The following is an 18,201-nucleotide window of genomic DNA, read 5'->3' as shown; positions in this document are numbered from 1 at the left end:
ATGATAAAACCTTATGTCAAAACTGGATAGATAAGATAGATGGTAGAAGATAGATAGATAGATAGATAAATAGATAGATAGATAGATAGATAGACAGATAGATGATAGATAGATATAGACAATGATAATTATAGATAGATAGGTGATAGATAGATAGATAGATAGATAGATAGATGATAGATATACATGATAATGATAGATGGATGATAAATAGGTAAACAGATAATAGGTAGATAGATGATATATGATACCTATATAGACACAGATACATACACAAAAATGCCTTTATTCTTTAGCTACTACTAATGTATTTGTATTAGTTGTAAGATGAAGCACTACTTCTAATGAATGAAACCCAACATACTCATCTAAGTTGTTGACAATGGGAACTGGGTGGGACCTTATGAGAGCTCTTTGTACTATCTGCAGAACTTTTTTTTTTTTTCAATCTGAAACTGTCCTCCTATACTTTCCTTTATGAATGCTGGTTTGTTATTTGGAAGGTCACTTTTGTCGTAGAATAAGTACAAAAACTCACTCTCAGTCATCCTCATTAAACTTACGTATGGACATCTTTCAGATTGAGTTTTTAGATAGACAAAATTGAAGCGTTTTGTTTAAACATGAAGCTAAGCATAATGGAGCGTTCCATTGTTCTGTTGTGATTATTGCTATGTTCTTTATTCATGTTGGAAACTGGAAGAGACAAAGTATCATAGCTGGCAGATCAATCATTCCCAGGTAATTATTTTAAAAAACAAGTCAGAGAAAATCACTGCCCCTTTATTCAATATTTTTTCTTTAGGGGATGTTCTCTGTGGGCACTGCATCACAGCCACACACACTATAGACCACAGCCCCGTAGAGAGTCACATAACTGTGGAATCACCAAAACATGGCCAACAGTGAAGGGTTACTAAGGGTGCATTGACCTAAAATTAATTTAACGTCAACTGTGTAACGAGTCTAGGCTATTGTGGCAGCACTCAGCAGTGCTGACGGGTAACTGAGCTGCACTCTTGGTTCTGAACACACGACATGTACACTGCACGCTGTCACTCCACACAGTGTCAACTAAAGCTTCGTGAAACACCTGGTGACAGATTGGGGACCACTGCCCATTATCAGCTGATGTGTTTTCATGGTTAACCATTTTCTGCTCCCATAGAAACATAATTGTAGAAACAAAGATCCTAGTATTCTTCTGTGTCATTCCTCATGAGAGCTCTTTGGATTGTACTGTGTCAGTATGCTCATTTTTAAAAATTTCTGACAAGGGTTTCATAAAAATGAGTTAAAGTAAGTCTGGTCTTGGATTAGGACAGAATTTCCAATAATTTATGAAATGGCTCTAAACATGATTCTACCATTTTGCACTATGTATTTATGTAAAGTGGTGATTTCACCTTTGAGGGTTTTAAAATTAAATTGTCCATCAATTCTGAAAAGGTTGAAGAGGCCCTACATCTTCCAATATCAAATATTTAGCCAAGATTAAATTTTTCATGTAAAAATAAGCAAGTGTATCCATCTTATCAATATAAAAATTTGCTTGTCTTCAACAAATGATAAATTTTATATATAGCAAAGAATTATTTTAAAATAACTTCATTATAATTTATCATCAGTAAATATCTGATTTGTGTACCTATTTTACATATCTACATATACCCTGGGTCATATAAAAATTTCTTGAGCAAAAAGGATTGTTAAATAAAAAAACTTTAAAGAGCCCTGCTCAAAACAGTCTTTTGGCTTCTGGCAAGCTCCATTCTTCTATTTTCTTCCTACTTTTTTGCAAGCCTCTTCCCTGGCATCACAGTTCTGAAACCTAGCGGGGTTCACTGGGGCCTGGCCCCACCCTTCTGTCCTCTGTCCACAACCTCTTTGAATTGTGTCAACTATTTGCAGTCCTCTGATACTGGAAACTTACAAGTTTGTAACCTGTCTGGACATCCCTTCTAAGCTTCATCGAATGAAACAAATCACATGTGTTTCAAGTTTGAAACAGCCCACACTTGACCTTTTTGCAAAATCAATTCTTTTATCCTCTGCCTTCTACATACAGCTATATGGTCCCAACATCTAGCAACATGTGAAGGATTATTTTCAATGTACTCATCCTACATCCAACCCTCAAGAACCTAGCTGCCACCTGCAAAGAACAGCTTCAAATCCATGCAGCTCTCCCAAGTTCATTATCTCTATTTTAATGTAAGCCATAATCCTTTCCTAACTAGGTGAGTTTCCTAATTGATTTTCCAACTTCTACTCTTAATCTCTTAGAGCAGCCAGAGAAAATAAAGGCACACATCACTTTTCCATTGCTGTGGAGTATTTGTTTAACTATGTAAAGATGTGTTGCATTTGTTTAACTATGTAAAGGTGTGTTGCATTTGTTTATGTTGCAGAATATTTGTTTAACTATGTAAAGATGGGTTGCATTTGTTTTATTATGTAAAGATGTGTTTCTCTTTTACCTTGCCTGCCTAAGGCACCTGATTGGTCTAATGAAAAGCGAAACTGCCAATAGTGAGGGAGGAGGTATAGGTGGACTTCTGGGCAGTGTTAGAGGGACTTTAATAACTCTTCAAAGTCCCTTGTCCTCAGGCTATTGGCTAATTCTCAGCATAACTCTAACTGCCCACCACTAAAAGAGTGGCTACACACCTTGATGCTGTACAAGGGAGATGCAAAAAAGATGCCATGGGGATTTATGAACATCAATTTTATTCAAATTCTGTGAAAAACTCAGGAGACACCCCGCTCCACTGTGTTACCCTCTTATCTCCTGGCACTGTGAAGCCCACAGGAGGCCTGGATGAGGAGTTCCAGGGACAGCAGTTAGGTGTGACCCGGCAGGTACAACAGCTTCTATAGACTCCAGAAGCTTCAGGCAGACTTCTAATATCTACCCATAGAAGAGATACTTGGAAAGGCCAATGTCATCGACTGAAGGCCCAGAGGATGGACTCCTCTCTGGCATCTGCTCTGACAGCCATTCTGGCTGATTCAGGTCTCTGCGGACAGGAGGACCTGCTGAACCGGGGCCCTGATGGCTTGTGGTCCCCTCTAGCTGGAATCAAAGCTAACTAGAGTTCCCTCCAACTGGTATCCTCAATGAATGAATGGACCACTCACTGGAGACCCCAAAACTAAAAACACTGCTGACTGGGACCCAGCTCCCTGGATCACAGGAGTCCCTTCTGAATGGAGTTGCCTGTGACTGGAGTTCCCACTGACTGGCATCCCTATTGTCTGGAGCTCCCATTGACTGGCATCCCTATTGGCTGGAGTTCCCACTGACTGGAATCTTGGCTGACTAAAGTCCCTGCTTACTGAGGTACCACTGGCTGGACTCCATGCTGACTGTGACACAGTTCTACTTAGCTGGCTGCCTTACCTCAAAGACTGGCATGGACAGGTAGTGAAGGGAGACAAAAAGAGGGAGTTTTATTTCCAACACAGGAGCAATCATTCAGACGTATACACACACACACAAAAGAAATACAACCCAGAAAGTAGAAACTCTAATACTCTCAGTGGCAGCAGGATGCCATTCAAGAGAGACTGGGAGAGTTACAACTGTCATCTTTCAGAGTCCCCCAAAACCAGTGAAGAGCAGTCCTCTGTGGAGAGCAGTTCCCAGAAGCAGCAGGTCTCAGAGGGCAGAACTGTAGGTAATGCCCCTCCACAAGAGCAAGACCCTCTGTTGTAGCTGCAGGTTGAGTTTTAGTGGATGAAGCAGGAATGAGCTCCCAGCCCGAGCTGGAGCATCAAGTCTGGGGTGGTCCATTTCTGGAGAGTCTTGAGGGCAGCACCAGCCTCCCTCCTCTTTCTTTTCTGACAAGAAGGGCAGTGTGTCCAACTGTGAACTCCCCAGTCTTCCTCTAATGTCAGGTCGCCTGGGTACTAGGACACCAGGCAGAAACAGGAGCCACATGAGAGGCAGACTGGGAAAAGATAGACTTCCATGCTGCCTGGCTGGGCTTCTGCATGTGCTGAGATGGAGAGGCCAGTCAGAAGAAAGCCTGTCAAACCCAGAGAAGAGCAAGTCAAAGGCTGCTAAAACTGGGGTGGTGGGGTGGTTTCCAGCAGATCCACTGTTTGTTCCCTCTGTCCCTTCTATGTGGAAGAGGAAGCTGGGCAGGAGGGATGGGGGACTGTGTCCCCAGATTGCAGCTGAGGATTTGCCTGGATCCTGGTCTGGCAGCCAGGAGGATTGTTCCTTTTGTTCTAGTTGATGCTGTTTATTTCCAGCTGTTTGTTTTGCATCAATGGCCCTTCTCTCATCAACTGGAATTCCCCCGAGAGACTCCCAGATGGCAGGAGTACTCCCATGTAGAAATCTCCACTATGTGTTACCTCCCTCCTAGACAAAGGAACATTCAAGACCAGGAACGATGAGCGCATAGCAGGCAGGATTTCCCACACCCCTTCTCTTGCAGCTGTGTGTGTCCACGTAAGGAGAACGACACAATGACTAGAGAATCGTGGAGCTCAGTGTCCTGTGTCTGGCCACTTTAAGTGCAAGGAGGCCCGAGACGGGGACTCTTAACGACTGTGAACACCCTGTAATGCATTGCTCTCCAAGCTGGTTCCTCCTGTCTGAAAGTTAGTTCTTTGTCACCTTCTCATCACATCTCTCTTTGCTCCTCCCACTGTGAAATCCATCACAATCAGACCCAGGGCCTCAGTCTCAGCCGCACCTTCCTCCATTCTCATTCTGTGATAAACATCATTCTACGCTTTAATTCTAGTTCAACTTTTTGGTTCTTCACCAAAAAAGATGGTTTTGTACATCCTGCATAATGGCCTACAATCACCGTGCTTTGGGCTTGGAATGAGGACTTCAAATCTAAGTAAAGGCTTGAAATGACATTATAGAAGAGTAGATAGAAAAGATACTTCACATTGGAGGTTGACAAACATCAACCAGAAAGGATTGGGGTATCCCAATTGAGAGACTAATCAAAATGTGACAGGATCTAATCAGGATCAAATCAGGGGGCACGCAAGCCTCAGGTTAACGTCATAAGGAGACAACTTTTGAGGTTGCCACCTTGGGTTCCAATCCAGCTTTCACTTGAGCTTCCCTGGTGAAAATTCTGGCTTCTCATTCCCACTACAGGCATGTATATATCATGGGACAAATGATAGTCAAATCTGTTGGAAATGGCAATGGACCTGCTAGCTGTTCTCAGAAACAGTATTTTTACTCTTGGGCTATTTTGCTCTTATTTTTCCCTTTGTCTGGGATGGACCAGCCCATGCTCAAACAGGGCTTTTTAAGACACGTTGAAACAAATATGCTTCATTCTGAAGTTTAAGGGACTACACTTCAGGCTGTGCTACTTAGGGTTTTGATAACTTGACATAAGCTAGGGTCATCTAGAAAGTCAGAGAGCCTGGAGGCAAGCCTGTGGGGGCATTTTGTTGATTAATGATGGATTTAGAGGACACAGCCTCTGTAGGAGGTATCATCACTGGACAGGTTGTCCTGGGGGTATAAGGTAGAAAGCAGTACATGATAATGGGGATCAAGCCAGGAAAACATATTCTTCCATGGTCTCTGCTTCAATTCCTGCCCATAAGTTCCTTCTCTGAGTTCCAATCTTGGGTTCCTGCAATGATGGACTGTGATTGGGACACGAAAGCCAAATAAACCCTGAGCCCCAGCAACATTACCTTTGGTCAGTGTTTCATCACAGCAACAGAAAGCAAATTAAGACAGAAAATTGCACCATGATTGTGGGGTTTTGCTGTGATAGAGCTGACCATGCTGGCATGGGGAGGATTGTGGAAGTGTTTGGAACCCTGCACTGAGCCTCTGTTCTCAAAGCTTAATGGGCTGTCAGGTGGGGGATGGCAGAGAAGAATGATAAAACGCATAGAATGGAGGCCTGGATGGTGATGTTCGAGAGAGAAAGCAGATACTATCAGAGCCATTTAGTCTATATTTTGAATTAATAACCTATGGTTTCTCGTTAGCAAGACTGAAGATTCTGCTTTGATTAACAAGAGATCAGAACCATTAAGGAGAAACCTTGCTGAGTTGGGACAATTGATGCAACTTGGCTTTGGCCAAGACATGAGCAATGACTAAGAAGACACAGGCATCATGGAGCCAAGATCTCCTGAAAAGTATTTCCTCAGGGTCATCACACAGAAGCTGTGGTCCAGGGCTGGCAAGGGCTGCATCTCATGCTGGCAGCCAGAGTTGATAATGCGTCAGAATTTCCCATGTGGACCTGGTGTTGGATGCATGAAAGCTGAAGGGTCAAAGGGCTGTGGAGAACAGCTGAGGCTCGGCACTGTGAGAGGCCGTTTTTGAAGATGTAGCCTCCTTGCAGAGCAGACCCCAGCATGGTGGAGGAGCCAGGACTGTGGGATGACCAACAAGAATAGTGACGGGTGTGGCTTTAACCAGGCTGACCTGACAAGAGAGGACGTGTGTGCTGCAGACACCACATCACAGGAACACAAAGGAGGAGTGGAGCCCAGAGGAGCCCGAGGCATGGGCTTGGGATACTGAACCACAGCATCTGATTTACACAGGACATTGGTTTTGATTTGATTGTGACTGAGTCCTTGTTCTTCCCTCTTGGAGTAAGAAAGAATTTTAGTTGTTTTTGATGTTAGGGGACCTCACATCACACATTATCTAGATAGACCCTCCCAACTCATTGCACACCAAGAACCTAAAAATAATTGTCTCTACACAGGCCATGAGTAAAAGCATAGATAAATGCAAATATAGAAACGTACCTGGACCATGCCTCACACTTCTTGTCACCTCAGTGTCCCCTCACTTTGGGGGGTACACCTTCCTTGGACACCTTTTGTGTGGTGACATGCAGCAGCATAGTCTGAGGATGCATGCCAGAATCCTCTTCTTCCATCCTGCCCAGCCCCTGGGCTGCAGGGAGCTTGAGGTTGAAGTTCTGCTCTGTTCTGGACCACTTGAGGCCTTTTCTGACTGGGAGCTACTGGAGAAGCTGGTGTCTTCCACATCAATCACAATGTCTCTTGGTAAGTAAATACACGGCGCAGTCATAGAGCGCTTGTGACTTCTGCCCAGATTGGGTGTCTTCTCGGGCAGGTCAGGGTCATCCATCTCCTTCCTTTGACTCTGATCAGAGATTTCTGTGGGTGAGACTAATATCCGAAGAGAAGGTTCACTGGCCCTTCTCCTGAGGGGCAGGGAAAACATGTCAGGGTCTTCAACGGAAGGGAAAGGTGTCGTCCCTGGGTTCATTACCTTTGTGTGGACATTACTGTCATTGTCCTGGCATGCCTGATACCTCAATAGGTAGTATACAGCCATGGTTTCATTGAATTTCCTGTGTTTTAAAGACTGTCTTATATCCTGGGCGTCAAACCCAATGTTTTGCATGGCTGCCATAATTTCAAGGTCTGGGCAGCTGGTATCTCCATTGCAATGAATTGTAAACATCTTTTCCCCTTTCTGAAGCCATGGGTGACCCATGAGGTCCCGCACAGTTGGCCTCTGCCTCGAATTCACTGTTAGTAATAGGCTGATCATGCTCCTTAAGTCTTTGGAAAGCTGATAGGGGATGTCATACCTCCCGTGCAGAACTTGTTCCCTGAGTTCTGACAAGGTGTCCCCTGCAAATGGGACAATCCCTGTCACCATATAATATAAGAGGACCCCCAAGGTCCAGACATCTGCTTTGGGGCCATCATAAGGGAAGCCCAGGAAGACTTCAGGAGGAATGAACTGGAAGGCGCCACATGGCTTTTCCAGCTTTTGCCCAGGCCTGAATCTGACACCTAGGCCAAAGTCAATAATTTTCACCTTTCCGTGCTCATCCACTATGACATTGTCAGGCTTTAGGTCTCTATGAGCGACGCCTTCATCATGGCAGTAGCCTATGGCGCTAAACAGCTGAACTAATATGCTTCTAGCCTCATCTTCCTTCAGGCATCCAGACTTCTGGATGCGATTAAATAGCTGTTCTCCCTCAGCCACTTCCATAATTAAATAAATGTTCCATTCTGTTTCTATCACCTGCAGGAGGGAAACAATGTTAGGATGTCTGAGCATCCTCATGATATCGACTTCAGACGCTGGCGGCTCACATCGCTTCTCCTGCTTCACCAGAGCTTTCACAGCGATTGTGGCACCTGTGAGACGATGCAGGGCCAGCATGACCTTCGCACTGCCACCCTGGCCTAAGGCCTTCAGGATGGTGTACTGCCTGGTGAATACCTCTTCACCAAAGATGCTGGGCACGGTGCTGGGCTCTGAGGACTCCTCCTCCGTATCACTGGACATGGTTGGTAGTGATGCTGCGTCGAAGAGAAGGGGAGGGGAGGGAGACAGGAGATATAAGGGAATGTACAGAGACATGTGGAATGAAAGTCACAAAATCCTGGGCAAGAAAGTCAAAACAAAGGACAAAGTGTAAACCCCACCAACAAGTAGCTTTCAACTCTAGCACCAATGACACACACAGACAAAACCCCAACTCGACACCCAAGCCAAGACCTAACTCACCATCCACTAAAGTGGAAGGATCCCAGCTCAGGAATGTTCTGGATGCCACTCAAAAAACTTCAGCAGGAACTGGGGGATAGGGAAAGAAATGCCTGGAACAAGAATGCGTGAGTAAATAAATACACAAAAGAAAACAAAATTTTAAAACCAATAGCCAAAACCAGACCAGCTACACACAACACCAATCAAAGAAACCCAAGGAAAGCCGAGACGCCTGAAGAAATCAAAACAGAAACAGAAGTACCCAAAAGTCCATGAAGTAAATGGAGGTAGACAGGCAAAATAAAAAGCACACCAAACAAGAATTAGAAAATCAAAACCAACCACAAGCCAAATAGGTATAAACTCCAAAGATCAAGAACACTACTAATGATCAATACTATTTTTAAAGTTATTTAAAAAATTTAAAAAGTAAAAGATTAAAGGATGTTAAAATTAAAAAAGAAAATAAAAAATTAAAAATGTGTAACAAAAATTCAAGTCAGAAAACAAGCAAAAAAAAAAAAAAAGCCTCAAACACAACCATTAAACACCAGAGAAAAATAAGATTATAAGCAGAAAAATAAATAGAACTAAAAACAGAAAACCAAGTGTCCAGGAGCTCGAGAGAGGCCTCATTCAGTAAAGAATTTCCCTTGCAAGCATGAGGTCCTGAGTTAGATGTAAAAGATCACTCCCCACCACAATAATGAGAACAAAGAATCACCCACACAAAACAGGCCTGGTGTCACCAGCTTTCACCTCAGCACACAGGTGACAGAGGCAGATCCTAGAGGCTCCTTGGCCAGCCAGCCTAGCTTAAGTGGAGAAACACAGGCCAGCAAATGACTGCTTTGGAAATTAAGGCTGACACCTACCTTTAGGGAGTCACTGATGCTGGAGCTCTGGCCTTCACCAGTAGCTGAACAAGGCCGACAGATGAACTCACACACACTCACACATACACAAGGATGTATATACACACAGCACACAGTCACACACACACAGAGCACACACACCTACACACAGTCACACACACACACACACACACACACACACACACACACACACACACACACTGCACACAACCTCACTAGAGATTAGTAAATCACACAGGCTAAAACTCCACCCACCTCTTATACCCACAGAAACCAGGCCAGGCCACACCATTATATCCGCTGGGTGGACTCTCACAATGGCTCCTCGTGAGGTCACAGTAGGACATGTGCAGGTCATGGCTGTGCAAAACTCACAGAAACGGAAAGGACTTAAAAGCTTCTGGCTCAGGTGGGCTCTGCAGAGTATCATTAGGCTTTAGAGATTAAAGCTGGGCACCACGGCTGAGGATCATCCACCCCCACACTGCTATCAGAACTGCTAAATACCCTACCGCCCCCACACTCAGGGCCACATGCAGATTCCCAGCAGTGTAGAGGAGCCAGGCATGGGATGGTGTCCTGGTGCCATTCCTGTTGTGGTGATAAAATACCCTGACAAAAAAGCAACATGGCAGAGAAGCTAGTTTATTTCGGTGTACAATTCCTGGTTATAGTCCATCGTTGTGGGGAAATCAAGGCAGGAACCTCAAACGATTAGTCCCATTTCATCTACAGTCAAGAGCAGAGAGAAATAAATGCTCACATGCTAGCTGGATTTCTTCTGCTGGGTTTGATGTCTACTCTCTCAGTCACTGATTTTGTGTGTGTATGTGTATGTGTGTGTGTGTGTGTGTGTGTATGTGTATGTGTGTGTGTGTGTGTGTGTGTGTGTGTGTGTGTGTGTGTGTGTGTGTGTGTGAAGTATGGGGCTGTCCAGCAAGTCTGATACGTAGCAGTCAGTCTGGGGAGAGCAGCAAGACTGGATGTCTCACAGTAAGGGAGATGTTGTGTATCCCTTGGGCTAATGCTTAGCCATGCATGGTGTTATTTGTGGGGCATGGGGTGCTCATGGTCTTCTATCCAGCACTGTATATGAAGGGCACAGCATCTGATACCCAGCAGTACTTGTGGGCAGAGACCCAGGACTACTATCTGGTTGAACATGGCCCTAGAAGTTTTTCTGGGCAAATAGGAATGATCATCATGGCGTGTAGACTTACATTGTAGACTACAGGAGTGGAGGGTGAGTTTAACAGTGCCTGATGGGGTACCTTATGGGGGAAGGAGAGGGTTCCTAAATGGGCTGGTACCTAGCAGTTTAGGTGGGGCATGGGTGCTGTCCTACAAGGCCTGATACCTCATCATGTGTGAGGCAATGCAGGGAGCTGGTGAGCAGTCAGTAATGCTGCCACTGTATGAGCGACATGGACGGTGTGGTAGGGGTGAGTCTAACCAGACCTGAAATCTAGTAGTGCATGGGAGGTCAGGCGGGAGCAGTGGGAACAAATAATCAGTAATATGTCTGGCCAAGTGGCAGGGCTGTGTTCATCAGGGCACGTTATGAAGTGTATTTGGAGCTGTGTGGGTCCGTGGTCCACTGTGGGATCACATAGCCTGATACACAGCAGTAAGTGTATGGGGATATGATTAGCAGGGTGTGATTAATACCACTGTTTGTTAGGGGCATTGTAGGTAGGATGTAGCCAGCACTGCTGGGTACCTATCACAAAATGTGGGCTGGGAGGGGTCCCAGGGGACCTGATTTGTAGCAGTGTATGCAGAACTGCAGGGGTTGTTGGGCAAGGCCTGATACCATGTGGGCTCTGGCTGTGGGGAAGCTGGTCAGCTCATGTAGCATGTCTGTGTAGTGTGTGATGTCCAGCAGTGTATGTTGGGCAGCGGATCAGAGAGATAGGGTTGTCCAGCAGGGCCTAGTGAAAACAGGGTATTTGGGTGTTGCTGGAGGTGTTAGTATATTCTGTGGCCTAATACTTGGCATCTATGTGGGATAGAGGGCAGTGGCCAACTGGTACCCAATACATAGTACTTTTTGTGTACCTGCAAGAGGAGTGGTGTGTGTGTGCGCGCGCGTGCGCGCACTTATAGTGGCACAGCAACTGGGATGTATCCAGAAGGGCTTGATAAAAAGCAGGGGCATGTTAGGTGACAACCTTTGGTGCTTGTCTTGCAGGGCCCTATACCTAATATGTACTGTGGGATCACATAGCAGTATTTAACTGAACCTGAAACATTGCAATGGATGTTTCACAAGTCTTATGAGAATTAGGTCTTCAGCAGGACCTGATTCCTAGCAGTGTAAGTGATACGGTGTGTGATAAGGTGTCTAGCCAGGCCTGATGTGTAGATGTTTATATGGGGTAGTGTAAGAGGACATCCAGCATAGCATGAAAACTATCAGAGTATGTGAGGCAACAAAAGGAGAGGTCATGTCTAGCACATGTAAACTTCTAGGAAGCAGAACCCACCCAACGTCCTCCCCTGAAGCCACCCACGTATAGTATTACCAAACCTCCCAAATGCACCGCCCCCAGAGAGCCCAACATAAACTTAATAGGAATAAATCCTTGCTGGTTGCTCCAATATACACCACTAGGTGTCAAGCCCTGATCCTCCTTTGACCCCTCATATACTTGGGGTCTTGCTAGGTAACTCAGCCCTACTATGATGGATCAGTTCCTGCCTGCTGTCTCCACCCTATGTATTGTTCTAGGCCTCAGGCCTTGGTGGACACATCCCCCTTCCCACCACTGTCCATAAACATACAGGTATACTTCAAGACGGGCAGGAAAATCCCCAGCATGCCACCCCATGCACTGCTATGTATCATAGCCTACTAAATACCCTTTCACCCCCACAACTACCCTAAATACACTGCTGAGGGTCAGGCCACAATGGACAACATACTATCAGTCCATTTATACCCCTATGAATCAGCCCATTGGGAGGCAAATGTCACCATGCTGCCCCCACCATTGGGGTCTATCCCTGCTGGACCTCTTTCCTTTCTCCCGTAAAGTGGTAGGACCTGGGTCATTTTAGATACCCAACCCTCTGTCATCCCACAAAGATGTCTAGTTTTCAGGCCATGCTGGGCACCCTTCTGCTTTGTCCCATTAAACATCTAGGTATCTGGTCTGGATGGAGATAAATCTCTTCATTAGCTGTGTCCTGTTAAAATGTCTCCAGAAAGAAATGCCAGCCAGACCCTTGGTTGCCCTGAGCAACATGATTGCCTGTGGAGCAACTATGATATGGACATCTTTTTATGTTTGGACTAGTTGATTGTGTTAACTCTCCATATATATTTTACTGACTGAGAGTCTATCTATTCAAGAAAGTGGGGCACACTTCAGAATTACCCATATCCATCGTATTCTCTCTAAATGTGTGGACTCCTCCTCTGCTCATAAGAGTCTTCTCTGGCTTCACGGCTTTCCTTTGTTATGGCCCCTGTGTCCTTTAATGGTATGAGGTATGGTGACACTGGACAACAGGCTCTCCCTGAACTACATCAGGCTCTCTCTAGAAAGTGGAGATTCATAGGTCAGGTGTTAGCTGGCATTCTTACAGTAATCACTGCTATGGCTTCAGCAGCAGCTTCTGTAATGGGCATTACTCAACAAGTACAAGCTGCCCATTTTGTTAATCAGCTTGCTTAAATATAATATCTCTGTGGCTTTGGCCACTCAAAAATGTGTAGATAAGAAGACGAAAAGGTAAGTGAAATGCTTTAGAAGTCGTGATGTTGTGCCTAGGAGATAACACTATAAGCAACCGTCTGTTAACTTTGCAAGATCATGCTGGTGTTGGATATGTCTGCATTACTCCTGTAAACTATAATCAATCTAAATGGAAATGAGATAAAGTTAAAAATCATTTACAGTGGATGTGGAATCATGAGAATGTTAGTTTAGATTTATTAACCCTAGAGTAATTAGTTACTGACCTGGGCTGTGCTCATCTCATATTTAACTCCCCTTTTTCTGAGCTGGCCAAAGATTTATTATACAAGCTTCAGGGATTTAGCCCCTTTAACATCCTTCAACATTTAATCAGTATTGTACACAGTAGTGTTGTACCATGCGTACGATTCTTTTGACGATATTAGGAGGCCTTGTGGGTTTTAGGGATTTCAGGATCCCCTAGACATTCAGACACGAATAACTCATCTGGCCTTAAAAAACAAAAAAGGAACCTGTTGGGAGCCAGGCTGATACAAGGTTTTCTTAGAGACCCTGATGAAAAGACAAAGAGAGCAATTGTTCTGTGTCCTTGCCCAGGGACAGACTTGGCACAGTCCAGATTGGGGCTGGAGCCAGGGTCTCAAAGGAATTAAGGTTTCCGATCCAGGGAATCTGGCTTTTCCCCCTGCAGGGCTGTGGTATCAGTCCTAAGGAATCTGTGTATGAGAGGTGTCCTGTATTCTCTTTGCCAGCATTGTGTGATTTAGCTTTCTGCTGATCCTTGGCCCATTTTGCCCCTGCAAATAATGTAGATGATGCTATACTTAATAAACTTGCTTGGCTAATGCAAGACCTCCTGGTTCCAGTTTTCTGTCTTCTGTATTTTCTAATCCCCAGTACTTCTTGATACCTTATTCCTGTGTGTTTGGGTCAATATGGAGTGGTAGAATGGGTTTCCCAACATAGTGGAAAACTAGCTGTATATGTGGTCAGCCACAGGAAAGGATATGTCCAGCATATGTTGTAGTGGGTAGCCATTCCAGCTTTGATCTGGAAGTTCCAACCCCCACTGAGGCTTTGGTAACTATCATGCCTACAAGGCGGGGCGAAGGGAGGGCCCTGAAGACCTGAGATTGGGATGCGCCACGCTTTCTTCCTTCTTGGACCGTGGACGCTAGAGGTAGATCAAAGAGAGTTCTCCAGAGAACACCGCCGGACTGCGCTGCATCTTTCACAGAACCCGCAACTTACCTATCCCTTCATTTGTAAGTTGCGCCATTAAATAAATAAATCTCCCTTTTAACTACGTGGAGTGGCCTTAACAATTTCACCAATACATGTAAGTGGCTGGCCTTGCTGGACAACCTCAATACACTGGAAGGCATCAATCAACCTGCTGGACACACCCCTAGTACATATACATTTATGGATACCAGGGCTTGATGCTACCTCCTTCACATCCGCTGCTAGATGCCAGGCTCTGTTGGATGCTCCCCTCAAGCCATGCCTACACCGTTATGAATTAGGTCTTACTGAATCCCTCCTTCTGCTCCAGATATCATGCTGGAGAACGAGTCCTGCAGGACACACTCCCCCAGCCCCCTCACTGTCTGTAAAGACTCTGTTGTGTTTCAGGCCATGCCAGAAAACCCAGTGTGCCTCATTGCACATACAGTGCTAGTTATCACACGCTACTGGACACCACCCACTCCCTACTTTACATATAACGCTGCTGGACACCTGACCAGCACCCCAAATATGCTTCTAGGGTTCAGGTCCTGAGAGATACTTGACTACTAAACTTACCTTCCTAGCAATCAGGTCATGAGGGACACCACCCCACAAAAACAGTGCAAAACAACAGATCCTCCTGAACCCCTCTCCCCTCCCTCAGAAAATGTTAAGGTTCAGGCTCTGTTAAGTACACCATCCTTCCCCCACCCCTACTGTGACTTCACATACACTGCTAGTTATCAGGCCCTGCTTGACACTCTGTTCCTGAGTCCCCGCTCTGGCACCCCTGCTGCAGAAGCCCCACATAAATGACCAGAGAGCTGGGGAGCAGAGGCAGCTGGGCAGCCAGCAGGGCCTGGTAGCAAGCCATGTATGTGGAATGCTGCCAGGGACTGTAGAGGAAGGCAGGGCCTGGTACCTAGCAGTGCCTGTGGGAGGGCAGCGGAGTTTGACATGAAGCAGTGGGTCAACCTGGGAAGGGCAGACCTCAGAAGTGTCACATGAGAGCTGGATAGGACAGCCCCCTTCAGCTTCTTCTGCCTGTCAGCTGCTTTATGTCTTTAAGAGCCTTTGTGTGTGCTGTTTGACAAAATTCACGATGCAGAAGCAACATGGGGGTCACATTTGGGTTGACATTCACTTGCTGTTGAGAATCTGTTTTCATAATGTAGTTGAACTACCCCTCAGATTTTTCACTCAAGCAGGATATTATAAGTAAAAAAAATATATATATGTATGCTGAATTGAGTACATGATTGCAGTAAGGATTTGCTTTCTAGCCAGTATTTAAAGTGTCCCTATGTGTGTGCACCCAGCTTCCTCTATTTCATGAAGCATGATAGCAATGTCTAAGTTAGCTGCTTATACATTCGTGTGCATAGATGTGAGGCTAAGCAGTCCTTGGAGTGACCCTCTGCAATGGGCTAAACAGATGTCATTTGGGTGTTGGCTCTACAGCACTGCATCCTCTGCTTCCCAGTTCAGGTTACACATAGCATGGATTTAAAGTATTGGGGAAATATGAGGTTAGTTCTTTGTACTTTTCCGCTGAGTGTAGGGTACGTTTGTGTCCTCAGAAGGGCCAGTAAGTGCATGGTCAACCAAGATTTGAGGATACATGGACATGTCACTGGAGGTTTGCAACCATGGGAGTAAAACTGTGGGAAAGATGCAGTGTGCCTGGACACCGCACATGAGTCACTCTCCACTTCCAAACTGTGTGTCTCACTTTTCTGCTGTGGTTGTTGCCGACTGTAGCCTTGAAGAGAGTTTCAACCAAGAAACACATTTTCTCCAACGTAGGTTTTTGTAAGTATTATTTTGTCTCTTCTGAGTCCATTCCTTATGTATCTGAGGATTAGGGTTTTTATTTGTGTATGATTGTTTGGAGGCCCACAGAGGTTTCCTAGTGAGATCTTTACCCAGCAGGGCTGCCTAGGGGAATGATAGGACCACGGGCGTGGTTACCATGTTTGGAAAGGTCTGCACTTGGCTGTGAGGTAGGCTTTGGTCTAGCAAGGGGGAGGTCTTTTGCCCTGCCCCTTGGCATTGTTATAAAAGGCCCTTTTGAAGAGACAGAAGGGACCGGTAGATTTTGATCCAGGTCCTCCCAAAGCTATCCCGTGTTTCTGGTTGTCTCCTCTCTGCTATCTTTCTATCTAAACGTTTCTTATGCTTCTCTCCTCCTCATAGGAACCCTTTAAAAGGTGGGAGCTGGCCTCCCACAATATTGATCAGGAATTAGGAGCAAATCAGTCTGCCGATCACATTGAGTAGTGGTGACATCACATGGTCACAGTTCTGTGTTCCTGTGAGCATGTCTTCCTGCTGAGGTTTTTTGAGATTTATGGTCTACTATGATTTCAGTTTTCCATAATTTTCACCTAATTGGTGTTTATTCACACTGTCACAAGATGACACTGCTCATTTTCTTCTAGGCCTGTTTGTCACATGTGCATGGAACTAAAAGAGTTATTTATCCCCACATCAGTGTTTAAGAAAACATTTAGATAATTTTTGTTAACTTGCCAGCTAGAGAATGGTGGCTTGTGCTGCATTCCCCACCCCACCCCAATGCCAGCACCTCCCCTTTGCCTTCTAGGCTGGCAGTGGCTGCTGTTTGCTGTGGACTTTGATCTCTGAATTGAGAATCACTTGTGGGACAAATGAAAACAGCTCTCTACTTTCCCTTTGGCCAGGATCAAGCAGGGGATCTAATTGAGAAAAGTCAGCTACCTTCATTCATCTGAAGTTCTCAGGTCATGCTTGCGGGGGAGAGCATTGTAGAGATTGACCTTTTGCCCATATACCCAGTACCCATGCCAGATTTTTCTTAGTGTAAGCAACAGGATGAATGGCCAACTGAAGCTGGTATGAGCTGAATTGCGTCCCTGGTTGGTTGGGTTTCTAGAGACCAGGCTTCCTATCACACGCCTGCACTGGCTGATTGTAGAGGGTGGGTACGATGAAAACAGCAGCATACAGTACCAGGGGCATAGCAGCACAGTAGAGGTGTGTGCCCAGCTTCCCGCAGTGCCAATTCCGACCTTCACTGTCTGATCTGGCAAGTTATTTGAGTTCACTGCTATGGTTTTGGTCATTATCAGGTGAGGATACCTGCTCCCATCTCAAAAGGTTGCTGTGAGGATGCTATGCTTGCACACGGGTGTACTTTGCTCAGGGCAAGGGCTTATCTGTTCTGCTGCTTCTTCAGGATAAGTTTTGCCCGACTTTTGCTCAGGGAGGGTCCTTTGTCACAACCTGTGTCCTTGTTCCTTATAGTGTGTATTTCCATTTGTAACTTTCCATTCCCGGAGAGAAGGAATCATTTCTCATGCACAGTTCTTGCAATGTAGAGGCACAATCATATTTGGAATACATTTTATAATACATTTTAAATATTAAAGGCATAATATAAATAACACTGTTACAGTTTTGGTTTCTTAAATTGTCAAAAATCAAACTCATTTTTTAACTAGATTAGAATCGTGCAGGATGTTTGAACATGATTTAATTGAGGATGACAGAATTTATTATTTCACACAAAAAGATCTCCAGGAACAGTGCAATTAGTCAGTAACATACTGAGGTTTCCAAGGACCTGGACTCTTTATACCACGCTCTGCCCTTCCTGGTGTGCTAGAATTTGATCCTCAGGGTTGGTCCTCAGTGAGCTCAAGCTGGATGAGCAACTGTGAATAGCACACGCTCACTCAGTGATGCCACCAAACTGGAACCAGCGCTTTGTTAGGTGGTCCTCAAAGAGTAAAGAAACATTCATAGATGGTCCCACATCTTTGCCACCACATCTAGTTGACTTTGGTGGCCTTGAGACTCCTTGCTGGTTTCAGTTGAGGGATTATCTTGGTGTAGTGGGCCGATTCCA

The 18,201-nt window shown here is 45.2% G+C and overlaps 1 protein-coding gene across 1 annotated transcript; it reads right to left on the bottom strand.

The window, feature by feature from the left end:
• Positions 1-6,808: 6,808 nt before the first annotated feature.
• On the bottom strand, positions 6,809-8,299 carry LOC128118717 (sperm motility kinase Z-like). The gene has a single exon (XM_052751565.1). The coding sequence runs from the start codon at positions 8,297-8,299 to the stop codon at positions 6,809-6,811; it is 1,491 nt and encodes a 496-aa protein (XP_052607525.1).
• Positions 8,300-18,201: the final 9,902 nt, after the last annotated feature.

The sequence above is a fragment of the Peromyscus californicus genome, unplaced genomic scaffold (assembly GCF_007827085.1).
Source record: "Peromyscus californicus insignis strain IS unplaced genomic scaffold, ASM782708v3 Scaffold_22__1_contigs__length_63687245, whole genome shotgun sequence".
In the NCBI taxonomy this organism is placed as follows: Eukaryota; Metazoa; Chordata; class Mammalia; order Rodentia; family Cricetidae; genus Peromyscus; species Peromyscus californicus.
Note: the sequence above shows the minus strand (reverse complement) of the source record. Positions and strands in the feature narration are given on the sequence as shown.